The sequence below is a fragment of the Artemia sp. Qi Xiang Cuo genome, chromosome 2, assembly GCF_049724085.1.
Source record: "Artemia sp. Qi Xiang Cuo chromosome 2, ASM4972408v1, whole genome shotgun sequence".
Classification (NCBI taxonomy): Eukaryota; Metazoa; Arthropoda; class Branchiopoda; order Anostraca; family Artemiidae; genus Artemia; species Artemia sp. Qi Xiang Cuo.
The window spans coordinates 75,452,271-75,470,815 of record NC_142795.1 but is presented as its reverse complement, the minus strand read 5'-3'; the positions used below and the strand labels follow the sequence as shown (position 1 = coordinate 75,470,815).

General features: G+C 35.4%; 1 protein-coding gene and 1 pseudogene across 3 annotated transcripts in view; one reads left to right on the top strand and one right to left on the bottom strand.

Moving 5' to 3' along the window:
* The window catches only part of MED25 (Mediator complex subunit 25), a 101,707-nt gene that overhangs the window by 60,504 nt on the left and 22,658 nt on the right, over positions 1–18,545 (bottom strand). For all 3 annotated transcript variants that reach the window (XM_089103246.1, XM_089103239.1, XM_089103243.1), the window contains exons 5-6: positions 12,912–13,180; positions 10,438–10,608 (exon numbers count right to left, since the gene is read on the bottom strand). In XM_089103246.1, coding sequence (XP_088959372.1) covers positions 10,438–10,608; positions 12,912–13,180 — 440 coding nt within the window. The remainder of the gene's footprint in view (positions 1–10,437; positions 10,609–12,911; positions 13,181–18,545) is intronic.
* Positions 6,399–10,373, top strand: LOC148955624 (uncharacterized; annotated as a pseudogene).

The window sequence follows — 18,545 nt, the reverse complement described above, 5'->3', positions numbered from 1 at the left end:
TGTAGAAAGTTTAGCATGGGAAAATTTTAGGGCATGTTCCAAGAATCAGTTATCATTAATGATAATTATTCGTATTATTATACATGTTAAAATTGTAGGGTATATTCTAAAATTGAATTATTATTAATGATAATAATTCGTTTTATACATGGCAAAATTTCAGGATATGTTTCACAACTCAATTATCGTTAATTATAATTATTCGTAATATACATGGTAAAATTTCTGGGTATGTTTTAGAGCTGAATTATCATTAATGATTTGTTTAAATAACAATTTTTAACAAATAACACAAAATAACATTCAATTTGGCTTTATCATAAGTCCAGAAAGGACCACAATGTTAGCTCCTCTTATGTATTATAAGTAATTTAGGGGCTAAATTTGTTCTTATCCGTCATTTTAAGCTGAAGACAATAACAATCAGCAATATAATTATTGAGTTCTAATTATTCAAATAATTAGCTATGAGTTCCGAAACATACCCTTTGTGTGTGTTTTTTTTTTCTCTAGCCAGATTCGGTGGCTAGAATTTCAAAGATCACTTTTTTTGGCTCGGCAGATTTGTGAGTGCAAGTGAAAACTGTCCAGCATGAAGCTGCACTCTAGCCAAATGGGAGGAAAATCTCCCCATATCCATCACTGTCTACATGCGAAAAAAAGGTGGTTTATCTGTGTTTGTTGATATCTATGACCGGGCTGTGATAAAGGTCTAACCACGTTCAAGAAAGTAGTTCTTGATTTCTGGTATTAGAAATGGGAAAACGGCCTAGATTCTTAATGCTCAATGTCTTCTCCAGCATTGTAAACATCTTAATTTATTTTATTTTTTTTTTTAGTTTAAGATAGCATCCACTGATTATGATCGGGGAGCAAACAACCAAAATGTTTGTAAGTTGTTTATTTCACTGTCTTGACAAACACTAGCCCCATTTTCTTCTCCTTTTAATTTCATTTCCTTTATCTTGTTCTTCATTAAAATACTTGGGAGCAGTTGATTCCACCGTCATAACAAACCCTAGCCCCATTTTCTAATTCTTCTTTTCATTTTATTTTCTTCATCTTCTTCTTTACCAAAATACTTAGAAGGTGCTAATTCCACTGCCCTTGACAAACCCTAGCCCCATTTTCTTCTTCTTTTCATTTCCTTCATCCGGTTCTTCACTGAAATATGTGGCAGATGTTGATTCCACCGTCATGAGAAACCCTCGCCCCATTTTCTTCTTCATTTAATTTTCTTCATCTTCATTGCCAATACATTTGTAATGTGATAATCCCACTTTCTCAACAAATTTTCGACATATTTTCTTCTATTTTTATTTCATTTTAGTTTATCAATATTATTATTTAAATAAGTAATTCTAAGTTGCTAATTAAACACTATTGACAAACACTCTTACCAGGTTCGTATTCTTTTAATTTTTCTTCATCTCCATTGCCAAAATATTTGGAAGGTGATAATCCCACTGTCTCAACAAATCTTAGCCCTATTTTCTTATATTTTTATTTCATTTAATTTTATCCATATTCTTATTTACCAAAGTACTTAGAAGATGCTAATTCCACTATCTTGACAATCCCTAGCCCCCGTTTCTTCTTCTTTTCATTTCCTTCATCAGTGTAGTCACTGAAATATGTGGCAGATTTTGAGTCCACCGTCTTGAGAACCCCAAGACTCAGTTTCGTATTAATTTAATTTTATTCATCTTCATTCACAAAATATTTGGAAGGTGATAATCCCACTGTCTCAACAAATCTTAGCCCTATTTTCTTATTATTTTTATTTCATTTAATTTTCTTCATCTTATTCTTTAACAAAGTAATTCGACGGTGCTAAATACACAATAATTACAATCACTATTACCATGGTGTTATTCTTTTACTTTCATTCCTCAGGGTAGTCACTGAAATATTTGTCAGATTTTGAGTACGCCGGCTTGACAACCCCTCGACACAGTTACATATTACTTTCATTTTATTCATATACCTTCACAAATCATATGGTAGTTTATAATACCACTGACTCAACAAATTTTATCCCTAGTTTATTATTTTTTTTATTGCGTTTAATTTTCTTCATCTTCTTCTTTACCAAAATACTTAGAAGGTGCTAATTCCACTATCTTGACAAACCCTAGCCCCATTTTCTTCTTCTTTTCATTTCCTTCATTTTAGTGAATCAATTTAGTGAATCAAAACAAGTTAGTGATCAATTTTATCATATAAGATTTAAATAATAATATTTAATCTTGAATATATTGTGTAGCGCTATTCTAAATGAACCTACGCGTATTGCAGAAATCAGTTTTTGGTCTTTAGTAGTCCTTGCCTGACATTAGAGATAAAATTGACCGCAGGACTTTCTACAATTTTTTCCGGGCTGAAAGAGAAGAAGGGGTAGGGGGCTGAAAGGCTGAAAAATAATATAAATATACCTGAATATTGCGGCTTCACATCTGGAAAAGTTTATCAACTAAATAATTTGAAAAACGAAAACAAATCTGAGAAAGTTTTTCTTGTCAGATTGATAACAGCCCTTGCTCCTCTCTTTGGTCGGGTTTGATGGTGCAATTCAGTGGCAATTTCCATGCGCCTTTCCGATAATATTTTCAGTACAATCCTGTCACAGATCGATTTTCCCTGACGTTAAATGATTCCTTTCTAGCGAACAGCAGTACTTGCGAACAGCAGTACCACTGGCTCCTGGTACCTATACCATGAGTTCAAAACGATCAGTGAAAAACCAAATACTGTCTACCTTTTTACGTTTACTTTCAGAAATTGCATACACCAGTTGGCGTGTGCCGAGCATGGCAGAACTATGCGGCACACGTAGCATTCCAAAATGTAGCGCTTTGCTAATTTCGATGTCCCATTCCGCTGTGCATCGTGTGTTTCAATTATACAAGGTAAGGATATTTATGTTTTTGTAATTCTGCCAAAGTCGAGAGAGGATTATTTTCGAGCGCCAAGAGAAGTGATATCTTGTCCTCTGATTCTTTACTTCCATACAAGAGGTTCCATGCTTCAGGATAAAAACTTTTGGTTTTCAATTCGTATCTGCTTGATTAAATTGTAAATTCTTTTTTTTTTACACTAAAATTCCTACTTTAAAATACATCTCATCATAATCTATATTTACTGGGGCGTCCAGCTGATTCCCCCACTGACAATTCTTCACACTTTACATACTTCACACTTAAATGGTTTCTCACCAGTATGCACTCTTTGGTGTATATCCAATTTGCTTGATTTAGAAAAGCATTTTTTGCACACACCACATTTATATTTTCTTCATCTTCTTCTTTACCAAAATACTTAGAAGATGCTAATTCCACTATCTTGACAAACCCTAGTCCCGTTTTCTTCTTATTTTCATTTTTTCTCTTACATGATAACAAAAAGTACCATATGGTCTTTGCAATTATTTGTATAAAAATTGGTCTTCACGAAGGTGATTTCGAGAAGAGGGTGGAAAAAGTAATATATAGTGGGAAAACTCTTTGGAAAGAAAGAGAAGAATCATTAAATTAGATTCCAAAAATTTTCTTTTCTGAAATTAGAATAATAGTTTTTACCCTTTTCGGCTACTAATCTTGATTACCATGAAATTGGTTATGAGCACAAACTACTTTGAAGCTAAAGTGCCAAAAATTCAAAATTGGAGTAAATTGATTGGGCTTATAAATGGCTTAAATTATACAATAAAGTCTTTGTTGGATTTCACAACTTTCTATTTATTATATTCAGTTCAGTAAATTCCACAAATCTGGGCTTTTAGACCATATTTGAGTTTTATTCATTTTTTTAAGCAAGATTTTTCATACTGTAGGTTTCAATAATATTATTTTTCCTTTTCAAGTCGTTTATGGAATTTAATCGTGGTTGCGCGGTAACTATAACCTATGAAAAGACGAACCTTGACCAGTAGTAACGAAAAATTAATTATTTAGAAACCAAATCGAATCGAAATAAAAAGCGCACGATTGGAATCGCCATGGCCAAAAATCATATGCATGAAACTTGCAGTCCCCTGGCTTGAAGAACAAAGCAAATCACCTTTTTTAAACATCTTATAGTTTAGCAAATATAGCTAGTTGGAAATTGCCCAGCGTCTTAATGACCAAATGTCCATAAAAAAAATTTAACTCATCCTTAAACGGTACATCACCCTACTCCTGTGTTAGATTAAATAAAAAAAAACAAATTTTTTTTAACTGAAAGTAAGGAACGACTTTAAAACTTAAAACGAACAGAAATTATACCGTATATGAAAGGGGCTGTCCCCTCCTCAACGCCTCGCTCTTTACGCTAAAGTTTTTTATTGTTAAAAAAAATAGAGTTGTAAGAAAGTCAAATTTTAGTGTAAAGAGTGAGGTGTTGAGGAGGGACAGCCCCTTTCATATACGGAATAATTTCTGTTCGTTTTAAGTTTTAAAGTCGTTCCTTACTTTCAAACAAAAAAACTTGTTTTTTTATATATAATTTTCGAACGTTTTTGAATTAATACAGGTTCTGATCCACCGTACGTGAATAATTAAAACAAAATGTGGATATTAATTTTACTTTCATTTGGTTAAATAGCTCTCTCAAAACTTGTTTAATTTTATTTATGAACGTTTTTATTAGTAATAAATATACGTAACTTACGAATTAACTTACGTAACGAACTTCTATATTCATATATTTTTAATACGTATAGTAGGGGGCTCGCCCCCTAGTCAATACCTCGCTCTTTAAGCTGAAGTTCGAATTCGGTTCCAATTCTCTTAATCACAAAGGCCGTTATTTAGAATAAATAGCTCTTATGAAAGTACTAAAAAATATTTTGATTAAAGAGCGAGGTATTGACTAGAGGGTGAACCAAATCATACACGTAATATTTTTCTGTTCTTTTTAAGTTTTTATGTTAATCCTTATTTTCAAATGGAAAAATTGTTTTTTTTTTATATTTAATTTCTGATCTTTTTTTTAAATAATGCTGGGAAATCCAACGCCCCCTTTATAGCAAGGTCCCTTCCCACATGAAAACTTCCCTTCCCTCATGAAAGATCTTCCCAAATAACCCCTGAGCCATCCACCTCCCTACTACCAGAAACAATCCCCCCTGAAAACGTCTGTATACTTCCAAATAACCCATAGGCTACTATATGATAACATTGGGTAAAGTTCATAACTTTAAGCCCCCCCCCAGGAGACTTCGGGGATTAAGTCATCATAAAGGACATACTTATCATATTTTCGACCATGCTGAACAAAATGATTATCTCAAAATTTTGATCAGGTGACTTTGGGAAAAAAATGAGCGTGGGAGGGGGCCTAGTTGCCCTCCATTTTTTTTGGTCACTTAAAAAGGGAACTAGAACTTTTGATTTCCGTTCCAATGAGTCCTCCCACGATATTCTAGGACCACTGGGTCGATACGATCACCCCTGGAAAAAAAATAAAATAAATAAATAAACACGCATGATCTTTCTTCCGTGATCTTTCTTCTGGCAAAAAATGCAAAATTCCACATTTTGTAGATAGGAGCTTGAAACCTCTACAGTAGGGTTCTCTGATACCCTGAATATGATGGTTTTTTTTCATTAAGATTCTATAACTTTTAGGCGATCTTCCTCCATTTTCGAAAATCAGCCAAATTTTCTCAGGCGCGTAACTTTTGATGGGTAGAACTAAACTTATATATTTGAAAGTTATATATTTGAATTCAGCATTGAAATCTGATTCTTTTGATGTATCTATTGGAATCGAAAACCCGTTTTCTAGAGTTTCGGTTACCATTGAGCCGGGTCGCTCCTTAATTACAGTTCGTTACCTCGAACTGTTTGAACATCGGTTTTGACTAATTAGGACAAACAAAAGACAAGGAAAAACTTTATAGTAGATGCGAGGGTTTAAGAATGGCGGCAGTCGACCATAGACAAGATTAGTTGTGTTGTAAGCTTTGATGTTGCTCTTTACTTTGGTTTCGAAAACCTAATTAAATTTTTTTTTATCATAGCGCGTGATGGATCATAGTTTGTAAGTATTTTGAATTTGTCTGACTCTAGTTCAGGTGAAATCTCCTCCTTAGGTGACCGACTACTTCACCTTGAAAATAACCCAATAGATGTTCTTAGTTTGATTAATAATTCAGTAGGTCAGTCTAATAAATCACCATCAAATCCCCATTTTTCAGTTAGTAGTTAGTACGTATCTCGTATGTATCTGATTTAAATCGAGTATGCAAACGAGATGGTAGTTTCCCTGTGCTTCAGCTTAATGTACAGTGCCTTTGTTCTTCGGTTGAAGAGTTGGAAAAAATAGTGCACAGTGGCCACCCTGATTTTATTGGTCTTTGTGATACTTTCCTTGATTCGAAAAACGAATCTCTATTGCATCTCCCTGGGTATAAGATGGAATATTTAAATCGAAGAGGGATGGCTAGAGGTGGTCTTGCTGCTCATGTTTTGGAATATCTTCCGTACTCTGTTAGACGTGACCTGTCAAGAAATGAAGAAGGAATTTTTGAATTCATATTTATTGAGTTTAAAACCCAGGCTAAAACTTTGATTGTTGGTAATATATATCGGTCTCCTAGTGGGTCTGTTCCCTCTTTCCTTCAGATTCTTGATGAGAGTTTGGAAACAATCCAAATTCATTCATGTGAACTTGTCGTTATGGGTAAATTTAACCTTAATTTGTGTGACCGGAGGTCATCCTCGTCGGTGAATTTTCTTTCAACAATGCTCGCTTGTTGAACATTACCTTCTGCATGCATTCCAACTAGAATTACTAACACTACTGCTTCTTTGCTTGATAATATTTCTTCATCGTTGACCTTGGTGCAAAATTCTGTATTGACGAGTGATATCTCAGACCATTTCCCTGTTTTTTCCACATATGATTTTTCTGATTCGTTGCCTAGGAGGAGTCAAGGAGCTGTTTTTTCCTCTTTAAAATTTAATGATCAGGGTTTGCATCTTCTTAGGTCATGGTTGGCGGGTCGTTCTAGGAATATTTCTGAAAGTGAATCTGATATAGATTCTTTGTTTATTTCGTTTTATGATTCTTTGAAAGAAGTTACCTTGGATACATATGATGCACCCCAGTCAAATCCGGCCTCGAAAAGAACAACCCCTTTGAATCCTTGGATGACTCCGGGACTCCTTAAAAGTTGGAGGAAGAAAAATACTCTCTGGAAGGCTTATAGGTCCTCTAAGCCACCTTCTCGTGATTCTCGACTTCAACTTTTCAAAGCTTATAGAAGAGTTTACAATTCGCTTTCCCTAAAGGCTAAATAGTTATTTTATTATAGAAAATTCTCCGCGTGTGGTAAAGACATTAGGAAGACATGGCAAGTAGTCAATTCTGTTATTAGGCCATCTTCTCTGCCTCTTTCTGTCCCTTCAAGTGTTATGATGCAAGGCGAAATATAGAGGGTGAGCTAAAAGTTCAAGATGCATTAACTTCCTATTTTGCTAATATCGGCAAAACTACAGCCTCTTCTCTAAGTCCTTCTTCTTCTCTACCTGATTTTAGCTCTTAACTTGGACCGCCTTGTCCTAAATCAACGGCATTGGATCATGCCTCTGAAGCTGAAATAACCAGAATTGTCAATGGTATGAGGGGTTCTTCATCTTCTGGCCCAGACCGTATTCCGACTAAGGTTGTCAAGTTCATTCTTCCTGTCAGCGTTTCTGCCCTCAGGAGGCTTATCAATCTTTCTTTTGAAAATGATGTTTTCTCAAATGCTTTTAAGCGTGCTCGCGTTATTATTCTTTTTAAAGGGGGATCAAGGAATGATCCTGTAAATTATTGTCCCATATCTCTTTTATCAGTGTTTAGTAAAATTTTTGAAAAAGCTTTGCTATCTCAACTTCTTGATTTTCTTAATTCTAAACATTTTTTTCATGATCTTCAGTTTGGTTTTAGGGCGAAGCACTCAACTGAGCATGCATGTTCAACTCTCTTGAATTATTTACATTCAGTTCTTGACTCTGATCTGATACCTTCTTCTCTTTTTCTCGATGTACGAAAAGCATTCGACTCATTAACACACAAGGTTCTTCTTTGGAAACTGTTCCATATTGGTATAAGAGGGAATGCTTATTCTCGGTTTCTATCATATTTATCTGGTCGAGTCATCTCGGTTGATCCGCACTTTATTAACCCTTCTAGAATAGAGTTTGGCATTCCACAAGGATCTGTCATTGGGCCAATACTCTTTTTAATCTACATCAATGACCTTATTAATGCGGTTCAAAATTTAAAAGCTACCATTTGCTGTCGTCTTTGTGAACCAGCATCCGTCACTAATTGTGATAAGAGTTCGTCCTTACCGGATGTACTTATTGCTTTTGCTGATGACAGTACTCTTGGCACAGCTGGTAGAACCGAGTCTAATCTTCGTTCATGAAAGCCCTTTTTGAAAGAGTTATTCAGTGGTTTAACGTAAATTATCTTGCCTTAAATGTCGGAAAGTCATGTTTTCTCATTTTCTCCAGAGTCTCAAAGGCTTGCCCTGACTTAAATGAAATACTCGCATCAAGAGGTTCTCTAAGTAGACTTAAGGATCGTTACATTCGATTCCTAGGCATCTTGCTTGACGAAAATCTTTCCTTCAAGCATCATATTGACCTGATTAAAATGGAAGTCTCCGGGAGTCTCAAACACGTATTTCCAGGGTCAATTCTGAGAATCTTGTGCTACAGCATAGTTCAGTCTTATGTTTCATATTGTTCTGTTATTTGGATGTCAAATTTTCCCTCGTCTTTCAAGCCTCTTTCAAAACTTTATGATAAAGCAAGGACTCTAATTAAGAAAATTAACAGATCTTCACTTAAACCCTTGCTTACTTTTAAATCTCTCTATTTTCTTTCTTGTTCTTCTTTCATTTTTTACAGTTGCACGGCCATCTTCCTGCTGCTCTATGTAATAATATATATTTTTTTTTTGATCGATCGACTTATCATCTCCGCACTTCCAGCAATTTACAGATTCTTCATACTTCATCAGTGAGGTCTGATTTCAACCCTCTGACAGCTTGCGACAGGATCTGGAACACGCACCCTGAGTCTGCACGAAGCTGCCACTCGTTTAGTATGTTCAAAAATTATGTTAGAGAAATTCTAGCTAGTAATTAAATTTTTTCCAATTTTCCTTGGAGTTGATGCCTCTGGATTGAGTTGGACATTTACTTGAGTTGGGGAATTCATGTGCTACCCCACGCCTAGCTTTCCATTTTGGGGATTATTAAGGTGGGCGACTGGATTTTTTTGGATTTTGTTTATATATTTTTGTTGTGTTGGTATTTTTTTTATCCTCTGTTTTTCCCGGCCTTATGGGGGAGATTGTGTTGAAGTAGTTTTTTTTATCATTTTTATTGTTAAATAAGAACTCGGAACTAAAAAAATCGGAAAACCTTATTGAGAAACAATCGCACTTCAAAATATATGTTTTCTAGCAAGAAAAGGGCTGTCACCACTATCAAACACCCACTCGTTACACTAACTTGAACCTTTGTCACAATCCTTTGATATTTAAAAATATTCCCGTTAAGAGCTGCTGTTTCGGCAATAAGAGGGGGCTTTCATGGCCTAAACACCCACGTTGCATGCTTAGTCCAAATAAACTCCTCCAAATAAAGAAAGGTCAGGGGCTACCCTTTCATATTCATCTAAAACACATCTTATTGATTTTGAAAAAATTGGACCTAAGAAAACACTTTTTGAGGTCCCTCCCCATTCCAAACAGACGTAAGACCAAATGGCCTCAATATTAATAGCTATTGCCCAACTGCTTTATCACCTTAGTTTTACTACAGAGATAGTCTGTAATAACTGTTCCTTTTTTTTATGGTCTAAACAGAAGTATGGGTACGAATGCACCACCATGCACCAGGGTGGCCTTGGTGCGAGGAGACAATTTGAATTGCCTCTTAACAGTCGTAGGCCGATTGGCCATTTGAGAGTTTTTGCCCAATAGTATATTGGGCCTGGGCCAACTTATTTACGTTGCAGTAAAAAATGTCACAAAAAAACCTGGTATTTTCGCATGTAGGAGCTTTAAGCCTCTTCTAAAGGTCTCTCAGGTATGCGAAATTTGATGGTATAATATTCATTAAGGTCACGACCTTTAAGGAAACATTTTCTCCTGTTTCAAAATTATACAAATTTTTTTTACGCAAATAGCTTTTGTTTATGAGTAGATATAACGTTAATGATTTTACATCTGGAATCAATATAAAAAGAATTTTCTATGAACATGTTGTTATAAAAATTGCTTTTTTTCTAGAGTTTCATTTGCTCGTCACTCTTAGCTTACAATTCATTCCCACAAACTGCCTAATACCATGTATTATCTCAGATTTTACAAGGTTTACTCCATGATGTTACATTTTTGTATGCATCCACAATCCTTAGTTTCAATCCCAATTTATAATAAATAGCTTACGTTGCATCCCTTGAGCTTGAATATTCACTCCTTGTTGCATTTGCAGATTCATTCCAGGCTGAAGCATACCTGGCTGCTGAATATGCTTCATCTGCATCATTGCTTGGCTTTGCTGAAACTGGTTGGGGATCATTCCACCACCTTGTTGCATTTGGCTCTGCTGTAACTGTCCTATAAATACCACATACCGTAAGGAAATACACGAAAAACTTAGGGGAGTTGTAAGAGACTATGAACATAGACTTTCCCACGAGCTCTAATTTCGTAACTGAAATCCACAACGACTTTCAAGAAGAACCAGAAAATAATAAAATGACTAAAAATGTAAAAAAAACGTATTTAATAAGGTTCAGAATAGAGAAAAACTTACCAAAAAGAAATAACTGACTGAGATTTTATCAACTTCATTCCAATGGTAGAAAGTTCTAGCGCTTCTTCTCAGAAACTCTTGCCAAACAAAAAATTTTGGAATGGGCATTTTTAATGCAGGAAATACAATGCCATGTATTGATACTACTTTTACTACTATACATAATTAAACACATTACCAAGTTTCAGAGTTATACACACTTTTCCTCCACCCCAGTACCCCATAATCTATTGAATACCTTATAAAAGGATTTGTCTTTTATAGAGGGGGGGGGCAAACAATGGGCTCATCAATACTTACCTTGGTTGTCCAAGACACAAATATACATTAGTTGTCAGCTCCATGCCTCAACAAGTTAAAACAAACTATCTTATCATTTTCTAGATCTATATTTCAAGTGTTTGGGGCCATAGAAGTTTTTTTTTTATAAAAGGCAAACAAAAATGTATGTTGTTTAGGGGTGTCAATTATTCATATTCCTGACCAATGGCACAGTGGTAGTATGTTCTCCTTCTGAAAAGCCGGCAATTTTCACACACAAAGTATCACGCGACAACCGCAATACTACTTAAACGTTTTCACATTTCAGAGTAAATGTCAATAGCAGAAAAGTGGAAAGCTTGAATTTTATTTATAATATTCGAACACCGTCTATTTGAGGTCTAGGGAGAAAGTTTGTTTTTGTTGAGTACAGAAGAACTACACACTACATAGTCAGGTAATAAAAGTTGGTAAATGGAAGTGAAGAAAGCTCCATTTTACCTAGACCTTTAGCTGAGCATAGACATGGACTTGAAACTTTAGCTGAACTCAGTTTAGTATTCTTACAGTGTTACAGTTCCTACAGTATAGTATGCGTATAGTACAATACAGTATATTTAACTCGACCCAGTTTAGTAAATTATCTTGTAATATTAAGCTGAACGCATTGGTGAAATGACATTCTTGAAGCCAAGACAAATTAACACGTCTCGCTTCACAATGCACCTCCATTTCTTAAGTCAGCTGGATAGGAACACCAGAAAATACTTAAAAACGGAAAAATATTCGGAAACTTTCACCTACACCAATGGTCTTTTTAACCCCCCCCCCCCCTCGCAGTAATAGTCTTCAGGTCCCGTAAATGCATGGCCTGTGTGCAAAATTTGTCCCCATTTATCGTTAAGGCTTGTATGAGCAGTACACTACCACTCGTCAAACGACTGAAGGCTCTGTTCTCGTCACCTTAAAATTATAGTACGGAAAAAAAATTAAGTTAAAAAATTATCAATAAGTCTTTGGTACACTTAAGTAATGTGCCATTAATAAAGAAATGGAATGAAAACTGTGTGAAGATTGGCTACTAGTATTTGGGTTTGGACTAAAAGCTCAATCGAGTTGATATAATGTCATTCAAAAGCCAACAAAAAAGCCAATCCGTTGTAAGAAACTATGATGAAAAATGAAGAACCCTAGCAGGCTAAGAAAGAAAAATTTATTTAAAAAAAAGCAGAACAACACTAAGGAACCTTTAACTAAGTAAAAACTAAGGAACTAACTAAGGAACAACTCAAAGTAAAATTTACTTTCTTATTTATTACTTGCTGTCATAATGCAAGGATATGCAAATAGATAGTTCTTCAATATCTATTGAAGTATAATTTTGTATAATAATATTATATATAATAGTTATAGTATACAGTAGTACATAATAATGTTATATATAATAGTTAATATATAAAAAAGTAAAATTAAAATATAACAATATTTCATGATTTAGTGCGTTAATATGGTAAAACAAGCGGTATCCACTAAAAAAAGTAAATTGTGAATCTAAAATATTTTATTTTTATTCTATATATTTTTCATAAATATTAAATATTTTTATTTTTAAGTCTAATATTATTGTTCTTTTACATTTTATAATTTTTTTTTTTAATATTTTTTTCTAAAATGTTTTATTTCAAATACTGAACGCACTTAATATTAACAATGAACAATAAATTTAAAGTGAAATGGCAAGTGAATTTTATTCTAATAACCGCCAACTCATTACTTAGTGCCTTGGTAAATAAGAAAAGATAGGGTTTAAAGCTAAAGAAGAAGAATAAGAAAAGGAAAAGACCTTGCAGGTGAACGGTCTGCATTTGACCATTCTGTATCTGAGAAGCTTGCATTTGATTTTGCCACCGGATTTGTGCTTGCTGCTGTATTGGCAACCTTGGTCGTTCCTGCATCCCAGGCCTCATCAATTGCTGCATAGTCTGTTGTTGTTGAACAACAGGCCTCTGTTGATTCTGCCTATTTTGCAGGTATTGTTGATTTTGCAAGCTCTGTTGATCAATTTGAACCTGTTGCGGCAGTGATGAAGGACTTGGGGCTCGTTCTTGTAGCCTAAAATTGGTCATCTAGATATATTCTTAATATATATATATATATTCTAGATATGTTTGATTCGAGACCTTAAAAGATCCCAGACCTTAGAAGATCCCCTAATGAGGTATGCTCCGTCATCACGCAACATCCCACGTGTGCATGTCATTACGTAATTCCCACGTGTGCGCCTGTCATTACGTAATACCCACGTGTGTTCTGTGCTCAGTTACAAGAGGGGTTCCCCACGAGACCCTGACCTCTACCAAGTCACGTGAGATTATGTCATCTTTAACATAAGTAAACATTCCTTATTACCTAACAACAGGGGCGTCGTTTGGGAGGGGCATGGGGGGGGGGTAGTTTCCTTCAATAATGTGGAGAAAAATTACTATACATCCTATGCCCCAAGACCATCTGGACATGGACCCCTCTTGACCCCCCCCCCACCCCAAGAAAAATGCTATAGATTCGCCCCTGCCTAACAATGACAGAAAAACACTCTTTTTTTGTATCAACCAAAAGTAAACATTCCCTATTACGTAATATACAGGTGTATCATACGGTTACAGGTGCGCTACAGTATTGCGTAGGAACCAGGTGCACGTAATAACGTTTTGAGGGGGTTGCAACTTCAGGTTTATCCCCTATGTTTGTTGCAGAAAGCAGAGGGCCGTCACTGCTAGCTTTAACATTTGAAGCAAATTGCTGCCCACACTCTTTTAGGAAGGTAATTGAAATTTTAAAAAATCCATTAACAAAGACCTTTTTATAAATAGAGATACTGGAGATATTCCTATAAATTCAATGTACAATGAATTAAAATTAAAGGATTCAAATAACATTTTTCTTCAGTTTAAATTAATATCATCTAACCATACTTTTAATGAAAATCTGGTCATTAGACAAACTCATGTCAATCACTAAGCAGAGATTGTTGCCCAATCTAATTGGTGAATAGTCTTTCACTTATTCTGGCTTGGCTTTTTGGTTTGCTTGATTCAGTCTTTCTTCTCCTCTGTTGAATTAATTCAAAAGGAATCCTGCTTGTAGCCCTTTCTGTCTTTAATAATTCACAAAACTAATGTAATTTTATTTCAGTTAATATTTTACCATTTTAAAATTATAATTACTTGCACTATGATACACTTTATCGTTCTGATAACAAAGACCGAAGTCAGACATACGGCCTTTTAAACCGGGGAACAAAGCTATACACAAAACAAAATCCTATTCAATCCTTTTTCTGTCAGTCTCTTCGCGCTTTTGGGCTCTAAAAATTACAAGGCGTCGTAAAACATATCAGTAAAATATATAAAATAGCGGTAAATCACGCAAAATACCGGTAAAATACGTAAATTACGTAAAATAAATAAATAACATAAAATAGGTAAAATACCAATTTTAAGGGAGCTCGTAAAATTGCGGTAAAATAACCAATTTTACCGTGAACAATTTTACCAGTTACAACACTAGATCACGGTGATTGTGAAAATCATCTTTATTTGAAAGTAAAACTAAAAATTAGGTTTTTTGAGATTGGGGCTGGTTTTGAGGACGTTAAGTTGATGCTTCCACACAAAGGCGTACAACAACAAAACTGATGGGTAGAATCAGACAAATGGTGGTAACGAACTATAAGTAAGGAGCGACCCGGCTCAATAGTAACCGAAATTATAAATAACGGAATTTTGATACCAATAGATATGTTTAAATGATTAGATTTTTATGCTGGTTTCAAATATATAAGTTTTATTAAGTTTAGTCTTCCCTATCAAAGGTTACAAGCATGAAAAAATTTGCCTTATTTTCAAAAAGGGAGAAACACCCCTCAAAAGTCATAGAATCTTAATGAAAATCACACCATCAGATTCAACGTACCAGAGGACCCTACTAAAGAGGTTTCAAGCTCCTATCTGCGAAAATGTGGAATTTTGTATTTTTGCCAGAAGAAAGATCACGGATGCATGTTAATTTGTTTTTGTTTTCTCCCAGGGGTGATCGCATCGACCCAAGTCCTCGAATATCGAGAGAAGGCTCATTCAGAAATTAAAGTTTTAGTGCCCTTTTTAAATGACCAAAAAGATTGAAGGGCACCTGGACCCCCTCCCAGGTCCATTGTTTTCCCAAAATTATCTGATAAAAATTTTGAGATTGCCATTTTGTTCAGTATAGTTTAAAGATCAAATAATTATGTCTTTAGGTGTAAAATAATCCCCCACAATACGTGGGGAGAGGCCAGTAAGTGTTGAAATTCGCCCATGTTTACGTATAGTATTTGTTATTGGGAAGTATTGACAATGTTTTTTTTTTTTGGGGGGGGGGATTTGCTTGGGGTGGATTTTTATGGGAAATTTTCATTGGGGAGGGAAATTTCTGGGGGATGAATGGTCCAGGGAATATGTTACACTGGGAGATTTGACAGAATTGCTATACGAAATTCGTTTTAATTGTCTTACATTCTCTTTGCCAAATTTTTCATGTGAAGATATTCCTGGGGAATTATCCAGGGTCTTTTCCGCGTGTTTTAGTTTCTGGGAAATAATTTCCACGGAAGGGGGCATTTCTGGCGTATCCAAGATCGTAGTAAAGGGTTGAAGTTTTATTTAAATAAACGGAGGCCGAGGAGAAATTTTAAAGGTGAATTAAGTATGAGCCGGTTCATGCCAAGGGGGGATTCTCAGCGAGGAAAGAACTGTCTGGAGGGAATTTGACGGGGGATTGCACTTTAGGTTGGATGAAATTTCCAGGGAGGAGTTTTCCATGAGAGGGAGGGGTATATTTCATAGAGTGAGCCAAATTTACCGGCATTGTTTGAGAAACGACCGAAAATTATTCTATATATGAAGGGTTGCCTTCTCTTCAATACCTAACTCTTTACTCTAAAGTTTGACTGTTTACTAAAACTGAAACACGGGAGCTGTTTAATTAGAACAGGAAGCTTTTTAAAGCGCTAACAGCTTTAGCGCAAAGAGCAAGGTATTGAGAACGGGGCAACTCTTCATGACGGAATAAATCTGCCAAAATTAATGTACAAAATTTTGTTTAATTTTTCATGTACGTTGAGCCAAGTTCGAACCTATATTCGTTGAAAAACGTTAAGAAATTAAATAAGAAATAAGAAATTAATTAAAAGAACTTTTTCCACAAAATAAGTTTTTAAAAAAAGTAAAGAAATCCATTAAACAAAAAATGAATAAAAATAGAATCAAATAATCTACCAAGCATACAACTACCACATAACAATATCAATAAATAAATGAAACCCAATAAAAAACAGAAATTAAGATAAATAACAGAGCCAAACCCAAAACGAGCAGAAATTAATGTGAATAGGGTTCAAAATCCCTATGTTTTCTAAAAGCCAGAATATAACTTGTACTTTACTGAAAAAAATTCAAATAAATTTACTGGAAAAAAATCTGCATTGTCAATTTAATATACAGATGCTGATATTTATCTCTTAGAATCCTAATTAAGTTTCAATTTCTTAAAGTTATAAAAGTGAAAACATTTAAAAGAATTTTTTCACTAAAGTACAAATTATATTCTGGATTTGTTTCAACCCCAAAAGCCTTGTTATATGATATATAGACTATTTTGAATAGAATGGCTATCTCCAAATTTCTATTAGATGCATTTCGGGACGTGTGTGTGTGGGGGGAGGAGGAGAGGGGTAACTGCACTCCGATCACTTAGACTCATAAAAAGAGCACTAGAGCGTCTAATTACCAATCCAATGAGGCCCCTCCGAAATTTATATGACCACGGTTTCTATAAAAACCTTATATGCCCCAGGGCATAACTTACAACCCTCGCCCTGAGGGCTGGGGGGATTTGTTATCCTCAAAGACATAATTTGCGGACTTTTCAAATACCTTGAACAAAATGGCTATCTCAAAATTTTGATTGGATGTGTTCGGGGAAATAATGGGCGGGGGGGGGGTTCATTTACCCTCTGATCACTTTTGACTACTAAAAAGACACTAGTCCTCTCAATTTCCAATCAATTGAGCCCTTTTTGAAGCTTCTACGACAACACTTTCTATAAAAACCTTATATGCCCAAAGGGCATAACTTACAACCCTAGTCCTCAAAGACATAGTTTCCAGACCTTTCAACAACGTTGAACAAAATGGCCCTATCAAAATGTTGATCGAAAGTATTTGGGAGAAATGATGGGCGTGGGGGGGGGATTGGTGATTCTCCCTCCGATTTCTTTTGACTATTAAAAAGGGCAATAGCCCTCTCAACTTCCAATCCAGTGAGCCCTTTTTGAAGTTTTTACTATAACACTTTCTATAAAAACCTTATATGCCCCCAGGGCATAACTTACAACCTAAGCCCTGAGGGCTGTAGGGGTTGTCCTACTCAGACATAATTTCTGGACGCTTCAACTACGTTCAACAAAATGGCTATATCAAAATGTTGATCGGAACTGTTTGGGGAAATGATGGTTGCGGGCATTCGCCCTCCAATCACTTTTGACAATTAATAAGGGCACTAGTCCTCTCAATTTCCAATTGAATGAACCCTTTTTGAAGTTTCTACGACAACACTTTCTTTAAAAAACCTTATATTCTCCCAAGATATAGCCTACAGTCTTTATCCTTGGTGCAGTGGGGGGTTTGTCATTCTCAAAGACATAATTTCCCGGAGCTTTCACCTGGATTGAACAAAATGCCTATCTCAAAGTTTTCATTGGATGTGCTTGGGGAAATGGTGGGCGTGAGAGGGGGGTTAGTTGCCCTCCTATCACTTTCGACTATTAAAAAGGGCACTAGCCATTTCAATTTCCAACCAAATGAGCCCTTTTTGAAGTTTCTACGATCGCCCTTTCAATATAAACCTTAAATTCCCCAGGACATAACTTACAACACGTGCCCTGAGGGCTCGGGGGGGGGGAGTTGTTATCCTCAATGACACAACTTCCTGACTTTTTAACTACGTTGAACAAAATGGCTTTCTCAAAATTTTGATTGAATGTGTTTGGCGAAATGGTGGACGTGGGAGGGAAGTTATTTGCCCTTCAATCACTTTTGACTATTAAAAAGCGCACTATTCCTTTCAGTTTCCAATCGAATGAGCCTTTCTCGATGTTTCTACGACAACTCCTTCGATACGAAGTGCCGTGGTCTAAACAAAAAATAATAATAATAATAATGATACATTGGGCCAACATCGTTCTTTACTTAGGCAGCGCTATTGCGCTGCCTATGATTACAGAAAACCAAGTATAATACCTCGCAGCTTTAAGCGTTATAAATAGCTGTGTACAAGGGGCTTATCAATAAAAAAAAAGAACTTCGGTAACCGCATTTATGGTATCAAGAAGAGAAAAGGGTAAACGCACAATATGAAACGTTAAAGAGAGAAAAAAAACAAA